This window comes from Podarcis raffonei, chromosome 5 (assembly GCF_027172205.1).
Source record: "Podarcis raffonei isolate rPodRaf1 chromosome 5, rPodRaf1.pri, whole genome shotgun sequence".
NCBI classification, from domain to species: Eukaryota; Metazoa; Chordata; class Lepidosauria; order Squamata; family Lacertidae; genus Podarcis; species Podarcis raffonei.
The window spans coordinates 41,351,503-41,367,630 of record NC_070606.1 but is presented as its reverse complement, the minus strand read 5'-3'; the positions used below and the strand labels follow the sequence as shown (position 1 = coordinate 41,367,630).

Sequence of the window (16,128 nt, the reverse complement as noted above, 5' to 3'; positions counted from 1 at the left end):
TACTGTATTCAGTTTTGGCTTAAAGCTTTTAAAAACATGTTTAGATCACACATTATCACACTTTGCTCAGTAGAAGTTGGTATTTACAATATTTCCAATTCTGTGAAGGAACCAGAGACTACATTCTGTCTTTGAGACTGTCATGGTATTTCACTTGTTCTTTGTGTTTGTATATGAGAATTGACTCCACGCTTTCAGGCAGTACAAAATTAGGTCATACCATCTGCCCTCATGACAAACATACTGCTGATCTGGGATCCTTCCATAGTGCCTGGAAGCATCTTAATAGAATATGTAAGGGTAGCATTACAAGCATTTTAACCTCATTTCTGGGAAATCACAGAGTAGTTTGATTGCAATTGGTATGAAATAAGAGGCATGTATTTTCCAAAAGCCCAAGAATTGCCCCATGTCATCTTTTGTTTTTGGCTTCAAACAGTTGAATGAGTCGTCTTTTTTGTGCTCTCTGAAAGTACAGTGGTACCTCGGGTTACATACGCTTCAGGTTACTCACTCTGCTAACCCAGAAATAGTGCTTCAGGTTAAGAACTTCGCTTCAGGATAAGAACAGAAATCGGGCTCCGGCAGCGCAGCAGCAGCAGGAGGCCCCATTAGCTAAAGTGGTGCTTCAGGTTAAGAACAGTTTCAGGTTAAGAACGGACCTCCGGAACGAATTAAGTACTTAACCCGAGGTACCACTGTACTGTTAAGATCTATTAAACTGTGTATTTGGAAGCTATAGGTAGCTCTTGAGTTTTTCAAATGTCTAGCTCGCGGGTAATCAAGAAAGCAGCCACCTGAGATTTCCATTTGTCAGCCACCTCTTTATATCTCCTTCCCAGGCCCATGCTGACAGATCTAGAGGTTTGACAGGAAAAGCTGATACAGACTGGGCAGAAAATAGGCCTGAGCCCAACAGTAGCAATAGAACTATAATCTGTGGGACCTATCGGTAGGAAGTCTCCACTGATTATGTATTAGATTGAGGGGGGAAGGAAAAGGTAGCTACTTAACAGGGGGCTGAGAAAAGTGAGAGCAGGGCGGGAATAAGATCTGGAGAATGCTTTGGGGCAGAAAGGAGAAAGGGCAGCAGAGGCTGTGTTGGTACAAGGTGGTGAACCTGCAGCCCATGGACCACATACACTTACTGGTAGCATACTGGTAGCAAAGAGTGGGGAAACAGTGCAAAAGGGAAAAGCTCAGAGGGAGAAAAGGGTGTGCAAGTGAGAGAGAATGAGTGCCTTGTCCTGGTCTTGCCACTTTTGGCTCTGGCTCCACCTACCCCTAACATGCAGCTTTTCTCCCTCAATGTTTAAATTACATGGGAGGGGAAAGTGTTCCTCAACAGCAAGATGATTCTGCACCCCTGGTACAGTAGTGTTGTAGAAGGAGAAGCTGCTGCTGAAGCATTACATTATTGAGTGCATAAATATGTTTGTGTTTGTCTTTAACCCCCTAGGAATGTTGACCATCTCTGAATAAAATGTGTCACAAAAACTTTACGTGGCAGTGGGTGGAATTCAGTTATTGGAATTAATAGACGTAACTTATTCATGTTCACTGATTTCAGTGGGTCCGCTCTAGGTAGACCTAGTGTTGAATTCCACCCACTGCATTGAATTTTCCCAAATGACTGGTGGTGATCAACTTAAACCATTTTTTCTTTTTTGGCAGGTAACATAAGTTCACTTACAGCTTTGAATCTCAGGCATTGTCCCCTAGAATTTCCTCCTCTTGAGGTGATACAGAAGGGCCTGCCAGCCATTCTATCCTTCCTTCAAAGGATGAGCAGTGAGAACCTTGACTATAGAGAACCTGTTACTCCAGGTATAGTAACTTTAATATGATTTTTTTTAAAGAAAAGATGTATCCACCTAGGGAAAAATAAATAGTTAAGAAGTGTTCTTTCTACATATATAGTTCAGGGGTCAGGTTGTGAAGTCATAGATGTGAAGTTATTTATTACATTTTATGGCATAAGGTTAAAAGTTTATTTTTAGTGTATTTTTTATGTTGAAAGGCTCTGCTGTCATCCTAACAAGAACAGGAAGGGTCAATTTAATGGTTCACTTAGTTAACTTTGTGGAGTCCGATTAGGCTGGGATAGCATGGCCATGTATGTTTCCTCATTACATCTCATTGTGGTGTGTACATTGGAAGCAGAATGAGGATTCATTCATTTGCCCTGTTGGTCTCTCTTGTTTTACAGAAACCCCAAATTACCCCTGTGGGTCATAGTGCCGGCCCATCAGCCTTCTCTGTGCCAGCTCAGGTTTTAAGAGTGCCAGATAGTCTTAACACCCCCTACTATTGTGAATGGGCACTATAGCCATTGAAGACGATTTGTCTTCTGACAGAGCCTCAGTGTACATGGTTTATGTGACTTCTCAAGCTGTGAAATAGGCTTCAGCTGCATTTATTAATGGTCATAAGTGGTTCTCATGTGGATTATATGTCATATGAAGCTTCTGCTTGTATTTTATCTCCTGCCTTTCTATTAGTTCCATAGTTCAGAACCGATGAGGTGTCTTACCTTTGGCAAGACATGAGGAAAGAGTTGTTCTGAATTCTTAGTACTGATATTTGTGGCATCCTGAAAAAGCATTCAAAAAGCAAACTTTCTAAATTGTCATCTGGTTCAGCTTTAGTTGCATATAATTACCATTATTTGGATAGAAATGTTCATCTGCATAAGCATCCCACTGAGAGCAATGCATTGTGGATTTAAAACATTCACATTCAGACTGTGTAGTCAGAAGTGTTTAAAATGGAGGACTTCCGGGTTGGCGCCATTGTTTAATGGCGGATTCCCTCCGAGCTCCGGAGGGAATCGGCTCCGTAGCGTCTGGGTCTGGCCGCTGCGGCGAAGCGGGGACCCTTAAAATCACAGGCGCGGATGCCTGTGAACACAGAGACTCGGCGGGCACCATTTGCGCCCCCCCAATCCGCGCCGGAGCCTTTTTAAAGGCTTCGGAACGGAGGCAGGGTGAGGCGTGGTGCTGAGAGTACTCCCTCGCCTACGGAGTGAAGCCGCAAGCCATAGACAGAGAGCGCCAACTTCTTCCAAGACCGACTGGACTCTAAAATATAAACCCGTGAGTAATACGGAGATTGGAACGTTAAAAAACTTAATTCTGGATTTGGAACGAGCGGGAAGGGGCTAAAAAGGAAGTCACCCCCCCCTCTTTGTAAACAATTTAAAGCAAAGGACTGGGCAACTAAGGTCGAGAGAACCTGTTTTTTAGTGAAAAGATCTTGATTTCACGGTTTTGACACTATAAGGATTTACTGGAGGATAAAAAGAATTTGGGGACTGAAATTTCACACACCCCCCCCGAGACCCGGGAACGTCCTAAGAGAAAGTCTGTTGCATGGAAGATTTTGACAGCTGTCAAGAGAGCTGCGAGTCAGCTAGTTGCCAGCTGGAAAAAGAGAACATTGTTTCTGCTGTTTTTGTTGTTTTATTTGAAAATAACGAGGGCTGATACAAATTAACTGGACTTTTGGTTTTGAGCTGAAAGGAATATTAAGGAACTAAAATCCCCCTAGAGGGGTAATAGGGACACTACATTACAAAAATGGCTGGAGTACGTAAATTTCAAGCAGAACTGGATAGAACACTCGCTCTCTTGGGAAACTTGAAAGATGAATACAATGTTATGTCTACAAAGATATCACTACTACACTGGACAGTGAACAACAGTTTTGAGCCTGATAAGGACTTGAAACAGGAAGCCTACTTAACTGAACAAGTAAATGAAACTGAAAGTGCAGAAATGATGGAGCAAGGTGCTGTCTTTGAAGAAAATGAAGGAGAAGCAGGAGATGTGCAGGAGTTAAAGGAGAGTTACAATATGAGGCCTGACATGATGATAAAAAAGGACAATAAAAATTGGATGTGGAAAGCCTGGTCTGAATGGGAGATTATAAATCTGCGGAAGGTGAAAGCTGGAGCCTTGGGGACATCTGGATCTGTAAGAAATTTGAAACAAGAGTTGGAGCCCCCCATAGGCTTTGCGTTCAAGTATGGAAGACTGGCTGGAAGCAACAAGGATTCTGCTGGGCCGGAGCCCCTCCGAGACTTGGGGTTTAACATTAAGGACCATCAAAGAGACCGGCAGAAAGGAACTGAGAGTGATAAAAGGGCCTCGGACGTGAGGTCTCCAGGCTAAATAAATAACATAAAGACTGATGGACATTGGTTGGGGACTGGAACCGGGAAAAAGGGCGGGTGGAGGTTGGGAATCCAAAGGGTACATAAGGATAATTTGTTTTTCTTTTCATTTTTAATTAGTGGTAAGGAAATTGGGTAAATCGTGGAAGGGAAATTTTGGTCGACTTTAGGAAAAAGGTTTAAGAACAATTAATGAGGTATAAGTATTGATGTGTGTTTTTAATAAGGTAAAATTGGTTTCTTCTTTTTTAAATTAATTGAAAATAAGATTGTAAAAAATAAATGGAGGAAATGGAAAAAAGAAGCAAAGTAAAATAATGGTATGTTAGAATAAATGTATAAATTAAGGTAAAGAAATAAGTTAAGGACTTACTGAACTGATAATTTAAATTGGAATACAAGAAGGGGAGGTGTGAGGAGGTCTGAGAAATAAGGTTAAGAACAATAAGTATGAATAATTTTATGTGTTTCTTTTCTATTTTTTCTTTTTTTGTTGTTTAATTTTGTTATGTATTTTTGTATCTTTCTTTTGTTTTGTTTATTTTTTGCTCTTGTTTAATTCTTGAAAATGCTAATAAATATTTAATAAAAAAAAAAACAGAAGTGTTTAAAATGTATACCTGCCCAGGAAGAAATCTTTCACTGTATTTATGGCATACAGTCAAAAGCTAATGTTTAAGTGTTTATGTTATATCAAACCCCACTTCATAAGATTGATTGATAATGGATGCTGACTTGAACAATACTGTTCTGGCTTTATTTTATTTTTTAATGTATGGGGGAAACCCAAAAACTCATTTTCCTGAAACAAAATAAGTCTTGAGTCTGGAATTATGATGCTATTCTGATTCCCATTTTTATGAAATAATTACTTGCCATGGGGAGGTTTAAACATTGAGTGTCAAGACTTGGAGAGGAAGGCTGATTTCATGAGAGACATTTTAATTGTTTTGTTAATTTCCTGTATCTTCATGATGTAATACCTATTAACATTTTTGAAGATATTGTATCAGTCATGCTTCAGTTTCCAGATCGAAGCAGTCATTAGAATTCCTGGCAATGGCTACGTAGAAACATCAGTTTAGATAAGTGCAGATTTCCGCACATCTACTTAAAGGCATTCCAATCACTAAACTTCTCCTTTTTGCATACCCATAATATATGCAGGACCTTTATATATGAACCTTGCTACACCACCAGTTTCTAGTGCAGGAGAAGCCACGCCCAGATTTTCTGTGGTGCAGATTTATGGAAAATGAATATCTACATGACTATTACATTAAATAAGCACATTTCCTGGGACTAGAATTCAAACTTAAAATGCCACATTCTTATTTTTCACAATAAAAAAATGGTGTGATGTGACTTGTGAAAGTGGCATAAATCTTCCTTAACAACAGGTAATGTTTGATGTGTCCATAAGCTGTTGGCCTTCAGGGAAACAGAACGTTTATTAGATCAGTGCAGAAATTTGTTATAAGAGTTGGAAAAGGAGCATCAGCTTGGTGCCTGCTTCAACAACACACTTTTAATCCTTGTTTTAGACTGTCAATGTTTCATTTTTCCACAAAATCATATTGCTCCAATATAACTGGATTGTAACTGGAAAAGGACATACTGTATAAGCATGTGATTTCTCGCTGCAAACATACCACACCTGAAGGAAAAGCATGCTTTTTGCACAACTAGACTCGTATTTTATCTGTCGCCGAAAGAACAGACTATTCCCAGGTCAAGATATTCTTCATAGAGTATTTGTAAAGAGTCATTCCATGCCAGTTTAGCCACTTATAAAGTGCACACGTACCTTGAAATTCTGTATTTCGCAGATTTGCCTTCTCCACTAGAAGAAGAAGCAAAGGCCATTGTTAGAGAATATAAAAGAAAATGCGACAGACCACCAGATCGCAGGAAAGCTTTCAACGATTTGTGGAGACAGATGAGCTGCCTTAGTGAGTTTAGCAGAACATATCAAGTTAGAGGGCAACAACATTTTGATGTTCATTCTTTCGTACATATTTTCATTTTCATTTCCGTTTCTGTAATCTGTTTAGTTCAGATGTTGCAGCCAAATCATGGTTTGGACATTAGGATTGTGCCTCAGGCTCATGCACTGCCTTCTCTCCTTCATGTGCTTGAGTTTCCTCCTGCACCTCTTGATCTATAGTAACCATAGTTTGCTATGATGTCCAAATAGAGCAATATGTGTTGACAGCAAGCCATAGTTTGCCCGGAAACCAAATTCTGGGAGTCACATTCTGGTATATGGATATCCATAGTTGTCAAAAACTAGGAAATTTGTATGTGCAAGGAGATGAAGTTGGAAGAACCATATGATTCCAAATGATGGCCTCAAGAGCCAAAAAAATGGTTTGGCTGTGATGCCTGAACCAGTTCATTGTAAATATGTATACAAATTGTTCCATCCTTTGTAATCAAATAAGGTCCTATCCAGACTGCATTGTTTTACAAGATTGTTTTTACCCATTAGTGGGCATGGTCCACTAAAGTCTGCCCCCACCCCACGTCCCACCCCAAGTCAAGCAGCTCCATTCCTGGGAAATTGCATTTTCCTTGTAGTCAAACCACAGTATTACGCTTCTGAGAAAATACAGTTCTATTAGAATAACATTATTTTGTGTACTGTGCATCAATTGGATGGTGCCTGTAATAGCATTTCTCTTGCATTTTGCACTCTCTAACAAGTGCAACTCTATTTTTACTGCCCCACGAGTTGATCTACTTCTTTCTCTGTTTTGTTGCATGTTTTTCCCCCCTCCCACTTTGGATGCTATGTATCCTCCTGTATTTTTCTTTTTTTAAACAAAGTACCTATACCCCAAACCCAACCCATTTCCATCCCTGTCCATTAGGTGGAATTAGCAATATAGTGCCATTGGTGCTGGATCAGAACTAGTGATTCTTTAACCCTTACGTTATAAATACTTTTTTTGAACCCCTGAACTTCTGAGGGTCATACATGAAATAATACATTTTTCTTTAATTTTGTGATTTATAGATGTAATTCGATTTAAATCCAGAAGTGCTCGGGAATATCCTGGGATACACAGACTGAATGCTTATATTGCTGCCAATAGTCTGAACCGTAGAAGTGGATCATATGCATAGATGTTTAAATAGATGTTATTATTTATCGCTTTATATATATTTATCCGTAATGTCTTAGAATTTTTCTGGACTGAACCATGTAAGAACAGCCTATTTAAAGTAGAGGTGAAATTCCTCTGTATTATATATATATGTACAATGTTTATTGTAAAATATGGTGCACTCCTTTTATGCTTAGCTCAAACTGCTGCCTGTTCGAGATAAAAAGGTATCATTTTGCATAAAGTATAATGACCCTAATGGCCTGATTCTGAGACCATGTCCCACCAAATAAATGTTTAGGTTGGGAAGTATCAGAAAACTACCTTGTTACAGCATCTCAAAATATGATTTGGAATCAACATTGCAGCAGTATTATGAAAGCAGAGATCTTGGATCTGTGTGATCATTCCCCACTGTTTCATTGCCTCTTAGGCTTACAGTGCATTTATATGAATGTGTCTGTCATAAGAAGAGTGTACTGTAGATACTGCTCAAACTGTATATGCAAATTAATGATAAAAATAATATTAAAAAGCAATAGTGAGGTAATTTGTGTTTGAAATGCACCGAAGGCATGAGATTCCTCATAGCACTTAAATGTAAACCCGATTGCATGATCAGTTATGGAAGCATAAGAATGTAGAGTCAGATGGTATTTATATTTATCCTAACTGAAATCTATTTGTACACATGCAATGTTTGTTTTCAAAATCACTGTAAATATTTCTGAAAAATATTGTATGTTTTATCAGTGCTTGTTATGGCCATGTGTCTAGAAAATAAATTATATATTAATATATGCATTAGATCTTGTCTAATTGCCTTCCTTGGTGCATATATGATTTGTGCTGTTCTTGTATTGTGGTACCTACATGTTACCCCAGACCCCATCGCAAAGCTAAAAGTGGCATCTGTAGGGATTAAGATCAGGGAAACAGCTTAGAGGACAGACTTAAGGCATGGCCCTCCAGATACTATTGGATTCCCATCAGACCCAGCCATCATGGCCAATGGTCAGGGATTATGGGAGCTGTAGTTCACCTCTGGAGGGCCACAGGTTAAAAACCTAGGAAGCTTCTTAGTACTGAGTCACATCATTGGTCCATCTAGCTCAGTATTGTCTACACTGAATGGCTATGGCTCTGTTATCGAACCATGGCTCTTCTCCTAATCTATACTCAAAGTATTTAAGGACTGATGCCACAAGTTCATGTTTGGATCAGATTCTTCTCTTAACCTTTTATATTTAAAAAGCTCTGTGTAGTCTATTAATGCTTGTGAGTAAATTGCCATAAATGAATAGAAATTATCTGATATTCTACCCAGGAGGCCAATTAAATTAAAAACCAAGCCTCAAGGGGTTCTCTGTTCCATGCACAAATATTTCTAGGCTTGGTGACATTTATAAGCAGGGAGATTTCAAGTGCAGGTTGAATGTGTCTGGAGACTTTCCCAGGCCTGTGAGCATTTAATATGCCAGTCACTTTGGGATTTGTGTGTGTTGCCCTTTTACCTGATACATATTTTCTCTGGCATTTACATTGTATTAATTGTGCAGGGTAATCTAGTCTGTGTTACATGTACAGCTAAGCCCTAAGCACACTCCATCGGTATTGCTCACATTAAGCATGTAAATGAAGGATATGGCAACTTTATTATTTACATGTGCATTTTTAATTTGCATCTTAATAAAACAACAGGCTTTACAGTCTTGCTCATCTAAATCCATGCCATAAAGGGCAGCTGCGTTGCTACATCCTAGTGCCATTTGCATGCTGGGAAAACCATGGGTGGTCAGCATTCAAAAAGAAGGCACAAAGTTTTCGCCAGGAATTGGGAAGGAATTGTAGAAAGAGCCAGCAACATCAGGAGCCCCAAGGCAACCTGCACATGACTGCAGGAATCTACAGGTCTCTATACATCTGAGGGCTTCTTTCAACTTTCTACTCCTTCCCAACCCGTGAAGCTCTCCCTGGTGAGAGCTGTTGCACTTTTGCCCATCCTATACCTTCCAGAATAGCTCCCATTTTTCCTGCTGGGCCCCTAACCATTTTACTGGATATTCATTGTTGAGGTTCAAGGGCTACTGGTTGCTTGGTTATATGTGCTTGCCTGATCATAGCTCAGCTGTGGCATTATGATGTTTTTCATATTTTTACACTTTCTTAACTGGTAACCCTAACCAAGCCTACTAAGAAGTAAGTTCTATTGAATTAAGTAGGGCTTGATCCCAGGTAAATGGGGCTAGAATTGCTGCATCAGAAGTATTCCTCTGGGTTGATTTGCATTCATTTGCTGTAGATTCCTGAACTAAGTGACTGAACGAAGCCTTAGATTCTCCCACCTGATGCTGGGTCTACCATCTCATATCGCATTTATTTTAAAGAATTCTACCTCATATTTCAATCAAAGTGTTGCCCAAATTTCTGTTCTGCTAGAACAAACATTCTATAAATTCATTAATTCTAGTAAATGTGTGAAAACTCAGCCTATCCTGAATCTTGCATCTTAAACCAAAGATAAAATATTGAATGTTGATTTAAAAGTGGAAGGATCTGTCAAGATATACTGTACTTATGAACTGTTGTCTATTCAGAACAAAAAATAATGTTAATATGCATCCCCAAACCCTGAACAGTGAGGATTCAGGTGTGCACCATGTGCTCAAATTTGGCTTCTTGTGAATGAGGTCAGTGGAGGCTTAATATTTTGTAATAATTGCATCTATTTATAAACATACTGGCTGAGCATAGGTGGAGACACAGCATTAAACCATTCTTTACAGTTAATCCAAAATTTCCTGCTCTTCCATAAAACCTTATGGGGAACAGCAATAATATTATCAAATCTTCAGAGCCCAACTCAGCAGTGTCTTCTCAGCTTCTCAACCTAACCCTGTAACTTCTTCCCAAACAGCATGATGACAACATCTTCCACAGAGATGGGGGAAGTGGGGAAAGAAAGCCCTCCTTCCTAACAACTAGCCCTTATGGAAACATTTCACCTTAGTTTGCTTAGCAATAGAACATGCTTAGCTGGAACCAGCTTGGCAGGTTTCAGGCTCATCAACTACTCTCAAAATTTCAAACTCTTTGAATTTGGAAGGGAATGCAAGAGGCATCCCTCAATCCCAAACCAGTATGGTATGGCATTGGTTTTTGTTGCTTTTCCTGTACTGTTTGGCGCCGTTCCAGGGACAATGGTTCATAACCTGGGCTGTGAACCTAAATATAATTATAGGGGGAGAGACCATTGAACATAATGGGACTGCCTTCTAAATAAACATGCCTAGGATTGAACTGCATGCTATTTCCCAGCTTGAGTTATATACAGCAATCACACATTAAGGACTTAAAGGACTTTTCCTCCCAGAGCTCTGTAGGAAATACACGCCATACCCAACATACATGCCATAACTGTTTTTCCTAGTCAAACATTGTGGAAAACCTAAGAGAAAATCTACATAATCTGCCTACTTTAACAGTGCAGTTCTAACCATGGCTACTCAGAAGTAAGTCATATTGAATTTTATAGCTCTTGGATAAAACAGATTAGATTTGCAACCTACAACAATGATGGTGCATCAGATGATAGGAAGGGTCCTCTTGGAATGCTCAGAGAAAGTATGAGGACAAAGTCTAAAACTAGTGTTCACCCCCTTGTAGCAAATTTGTTGCCATGACTGTATCGGATACAAGAAGAACGTGCTATAATTGGTCTCATCATACGTTAAAATGGTGAAATGCCAAGCTATTATTTCAGATCCATTATTCTTCATCCAGGTATTTTGTTTCCCAGGTATGACATTTGCCTATTCGAGATACAGAGAAAAGCAAGCCAGGCTTTCAAGAGTAGAATCACATTGCTTTTAATGCTTAATTCTGGAGCGAGAAAGAGAGAAAAGAACCAGGTCTTGTTTTGCCATTTTCCCTTCATGACTGCTTGCACCAATGAGTTTACTACACTCACCTCTTTTTGATTCCAATAGAAATTCCTCCTGTTGAAAAGTTAAACTTGACAGACTTCACGAAATCCAGTTTGGATTTGTCAGACGGATGGCCTAATGAAGAGGAAATGGTACGGTTTCAGAGGCTAAGAAACGAACTTATACAAGATGAAAGAGAGGAGTACCTGGATAACAAAATGGTACCCAATGAATCCATGCCTTCGTTAAGAAGACCAAAGACTAAAGAGAAGCTCTCTCGTAAATCATCCATGTTTTCATGCAGGTAACAAAATGCATTGTGCAACTTGCTCTACTTTTAAGTTTCTTATGGTGAAAAATATATTTTGTATATTAAAATGCACGTAAATAGTAAGTTGCATTTACGTATTTAATATCCCACAAGAGCCCTCTGAAATCGGAGCCTTTCATAAAACCCTTTATAAGGTGGGTGAGGGAATCAGAATTTTGGAAGGGATAGAAAGAGTCCACAGGTAATTATATTTTATTATTTTATGTGAGCCACCTTTGGGATTTTTCTGAATTGAAAAACAGGCTAAAAATCAAATTATGATTTATATTTGCTGGTTGTCTCATCCTATAAATTCCCTAAGCAGTGTACAAAAACTAAAATAAAATTCGTATCTATCTATCTGCACTAGAATCCAAAACTAGCACAAATAACCAATAAATTGTTTTTACTGATTTTAATATTGTATTGTTTTTATAACCCACCCTGTTGCAATCTGTGCTGGGATCTTATAGTGAAGGGTGCCTAAGAAATCCAATAAATAAGTATCACTATTATAATTTAACACATGGTAAATGTGATTAATTAATCAGCCAGCTGTACAAATGTCCTGGGTGAATGAATGAAGGTTTGACAGTTGTGAAATGAAACCTTGTTAATATTATCCTAGACAGTGCACATGACTTAGCATTTTTCTTCTTATATTTCTACTCTTGTCTTCTTCACCAGCCCAGTGCCCTCCCAGCTGATGAAATCCAAATCATCTGGGGGGCACCAGGATGGCAAAGACTGGTCTACCGCGTGATGTGAATTAGAATATGTTGAATTTTTTAACATGAAACCATTGTAGAGATCCTTGAATCGTAATTAAAACTGTTGAATGTTTCCCTTCACCTATGCTATTGTGACAGCTGTGCTAGCTGTTTGCTTTCTGTATTTTCAAACTTCAAGTATGCCACATTTCAGATGCAAATAAATAAGGCTCAGAAGTTCCAGGAGAAGATGCTGCCATCCTTTCAGACCATTCTTGCATAATTCTTCAAAAGCCAACCCTGTGTTTCAGAGTATAATTCTACATTGTAGGATCTTGAGGACATAGAACCAATATACAAGCTTAGCTGCCCTTCAGCTTGCACAGAGCTATAAATTGCTTGATGGGCTAAACAGCTGCCTACCTTTCCCTTAGGTGAGAAATAAATTGTGGCACATTTGACAGAGGAGACAGCAAAAGTACATGTTGAACAATCCAGAGTTATGGTTGACAGATTATACTGCAGGAACGGCACTTAACCCACAAGCTATATCAGAGGAACACTGGAGAATGAATAACATTCTTAGCGTAGTGTGTTGTGTGGCACAAACACAGTTCCTGTATTTTCCCCCCTTTCCTGAAGAAAACCAGAAGGTGGCAGACTGTGTACACTCTCTTTGAAATTTGCAGTGCTTCTTTAGGTTTCAATTAGTTCCCAGGAATTTCAAAAATAGACCAGGATAGTACCATACAAATTGCAAGCTTCCATTCATGCTTTTCAAACAGCAACCTGCTTTGGAAGCATAGGGCAGTTTTAAAAGAAAAAATGTTGTGTCAGGATCAGAGCATCATTAGGCAAAGGGAGCAGGAGTATGTGCTTCCACCACATACATGCATACATTGCAGTAAGTGTGCAACTGATCATTCAGCAGGAGCAGCTATATCTTAATATAGTGTAAAAATAATAACATATGGTCTCTAAATGCAATTAGTTTTGTTGCTGTTATGTGTGTTTACTGTAACTATCTCCTCAATCCCCCATGGGCCAAATTTGACAGATGGGTGGAGTTTCACAAGTTCTGTTGATCAGGTGATCATCGCACAGCACAGCAATCTGCAAGGTTTAACGATCACCTGATCATTGGAGTTGCAAAGTCAGGTACATAGCACACCACACAGAGCTCTGCAACCCACTCTCCCCTTTTTGGCCCAACCACATCTTTACCTGCCCCACATCTGACATTATATATGGCATCAAGTCACCAGGCCTCATGAGCCAAATGGGGACACACAAATGGTGTGCTTAATTTGGCCCACAGCCTCATTGCTCTCCTGAATTATATAAAAAGTCACGCTCAAATCACTTGGATGGCTTTTATGCCTATGCTGCATGTATAGCTAACTCAGATGTGACCAAAATCATAACAAGGACACGTTGCATTTTTTCAGGAAAAATCAAAGGAACAAAACTAGACTTCTTGGCATCTCAACCAAACATTAACACCCCTAGCTATGTATGATGCTGAGACTTACACTTCTATAATGTGAAGGATACTATTCAGTTGTGTTATTGTGTTGAAGGTTCTGCCTGGAGAACCAGGCATTCTGAACTAAAGGGACTATCTTTTATGAAGCTGGGATAGTCTGGGAAATAAAATAGATATTTTCTATATATATATACCCTTTCTTTTCAGCTATTGATGTTAAAAATTGTTTTGTTTGACCTTTAATGTAAAATTTAAAGGACTTTGGCAAGAGGCAAGAAGACCCTGTTCCCTGCAGTTTCATCATACGATGTGCTCATTCAGAGTAAGAAGGTAGAGCAGTGCCGATTGGCAGCGCTAAAGGACATGAAGGAGAAACAAGCTTTAATCGAACAGCGGAGAAAGCAAGTATTAGTATTGGAATTATTAGTGAGTTATTTGGAAATTGCCATGCTGTTCTGAACACACACACACACACACACACACACACATGGCTGTTTCCTACTTGACAGAATGCACAACCATTGCAGATTGTTTGCCTGTAGACAGGAATCTATAGGAGCTTTGCCCCGCTTTTTGATGCTTTGCGTTCCTTTGCAATGATCCTAACTCACATTTACTCCGGGCAGAGCTTCTTGTGGTGGCAGCAGCCCTACAAGCAATGGGGAAGGGTGAGACTTCCTCCAGAACAGAAACAGCAGGTGGGAAGAAGGTGCCAAACTCTTCCACACCCACCAATTTTCACTCCCTCACCAGCCAAGTTTCTCCCAGCAGGTTGGGAAATGAGTCAAGCTTGGGTTGATAGTCCAGAGAGAGGGCAGACTTGGAGGGACGGGGGAAACCGCAGCTGGAAAGAGATGCTCCACACCCACTCTTCAGGCAGTTGTGCAGCTTCCATTTTATTGCTTTTTTACTGGCAAGGTGCTGTCAAAGACATAGGCTGTCTCCTGTCACTGTTCAGTGCCATCTTCACATGCATGCTACAAGGCCCCATTCCTCTTGAAAAAGTTCCCAGTTCAATTGTCAGCTAAAACGATCTCAGGTAGGAGGACTGGTAAATACCTTTGCTGGAGGTTTTAGACTCCAGATAGGAATTGCCACACTGAGGACCTGATACAACCGGTGCTCCTAGCTCCCCACTCTTCCCCAACATCACATTTCACCTTTTAGAAACACAATGAGAGGTTTTTTGTGTGTGTGTTTTTTCTAAACCTAAGTATGGCATGGAGGGTCTGTTTGGGAGTACTGCTGGTCTGAATGACATGATCATTTTAAATTTGCTGTGATCCAACATCTACCTAGATCACACCTATGGAATGTAAAGTAGGTTATCTACAGCTTAATACATACGAATCAAATGCGGTTCTTTCTCTCTGAATATATCTCCAAGTGCAACTTTTCAGCACCTCTGTAGCACATACATGTTGCTTTCAACATCTGCAGAGAGACAGAGAGAGCTTGATAGAATTTTATTTCATTTCTTTTGGTAGAGATAAAGAAGTGCTTCAGAAATGGAGGAGACGGAGCAGGATGATGAAAGAGAAGAATAGCGTATCGTACTCATTTGATAAAGAAGACACTGAGGTATGTAACAACAGCTACACTGTAGAAACCTGCAGTTGATTCTCATCTCTGACACTGGTATGCTAACTAACCTTGCTGCTCTATTTTTCTGTGCAGTTGTTACCCCATCCCCGACAGCTTACTGTTTGTTACTCCATCAGTTGTCTTGAAATCCCATCCTAAGGAGCTTCCTTATCTGCTAGGGAACGCATAGATGTTTTACAGTTGAAACATCCTCTTACTTTAGGCAAGTGTAGAATAGAACCATCCAGTCCTGCCCTACTCATCAGCAAATTCTTTTTGTCCCCTGCCTCATGTTAAAAAGTTTTTTGCGACCCAAAGTCAGAGATACTGTGCAGGATTACATGAGGTTGATTCTGGTCCCACCAGAGGGCAGTTATCTAGGTCACAGGCAAAGTGCCAAGGATTGTTGGTAAACCAATTCAAACGCTGGCTGGTTCCTGACATTAGCACCAGGGTGCCATTTCTGTCCTTAAACTACACCTGCACCTATTCTATCTAATCTGATAAGCGGTGATACCATCAGGAGAGGACTTTATCAGCAGAATGAGGAGGAGGACTTCCAAGCACAATTGGACTGCTTCTTACATTACACCATACATTTCAGGCACATAGATTCCCCCTCACAGAATCCTGGGAACCATAGCATGTTAAAGGGTGCTGGGGATTGTAGCTCTGTGAGGGGTAAATGCACAATCAGTGAGTTTCAGTGAAACGGCAAACATGCGGATCCCATTATTTATATGCAGGCATGCTATTAAGGAAACCATGCTTTGATTACTGATGTGCAAAACATTTGATGTGAGTAGGGTACAGAGTACATTATCAGAT

General features: G+C 39.8%; 1 protein-coding gene and 1 long non-coding RNA gene across 6 annotated transcripts in view; both read left to right on the top strand.

Annotated features, from left to right (window-relative positions):
- LOC128414096 (uncharacterized) overlaps positions 1 to 16,128 on the top strand; it is a 270,502-nt gene that overhangs the window by 192,005 nt on the left and 62,369 nt on the right. The window lies entirely within an intron of this gene.
- The window catches only part of LRRC27 (leucine rich repeat containing 27), a 40,228-nt gene that overhangs the window by 9,340 nt on the left and 14,760 nt on the right, over positions 1 to 16,128 (top strand). For 3 of the 5 annotated variants that reach the window (XM_053388814.1, XM_053388815.1, XM_053388818.1), the window contains 5 exons: positions 1,675 to 1,827; positions 6,004 to 6,126; positions 11,274 to 11,514; positions 13,974 to 14,117; positions 15,204 to 15,297. In XM_053388814.1, the coding sequence (XP_053244789.1) occupies positions 1,675 to 1,827; positions 6,004 to 6,126; positions 11,274 to 11,514; positions 13,974 to 14,117; positions 15,204 to 15,297 (755 nt within the window). The remainder of the gene's footprint in view (positions 1 to 1,674; positions 1,828 to 6,003; positions 6,127 to 11,273; positions 11,515 to 13,973; positions 14,118 to 15,203; positions 15,298 to 16,128) is intronic. The other 2 variants (XM_053388817.1, XM_053388816.1) reach the window with 2 other exon arrangements.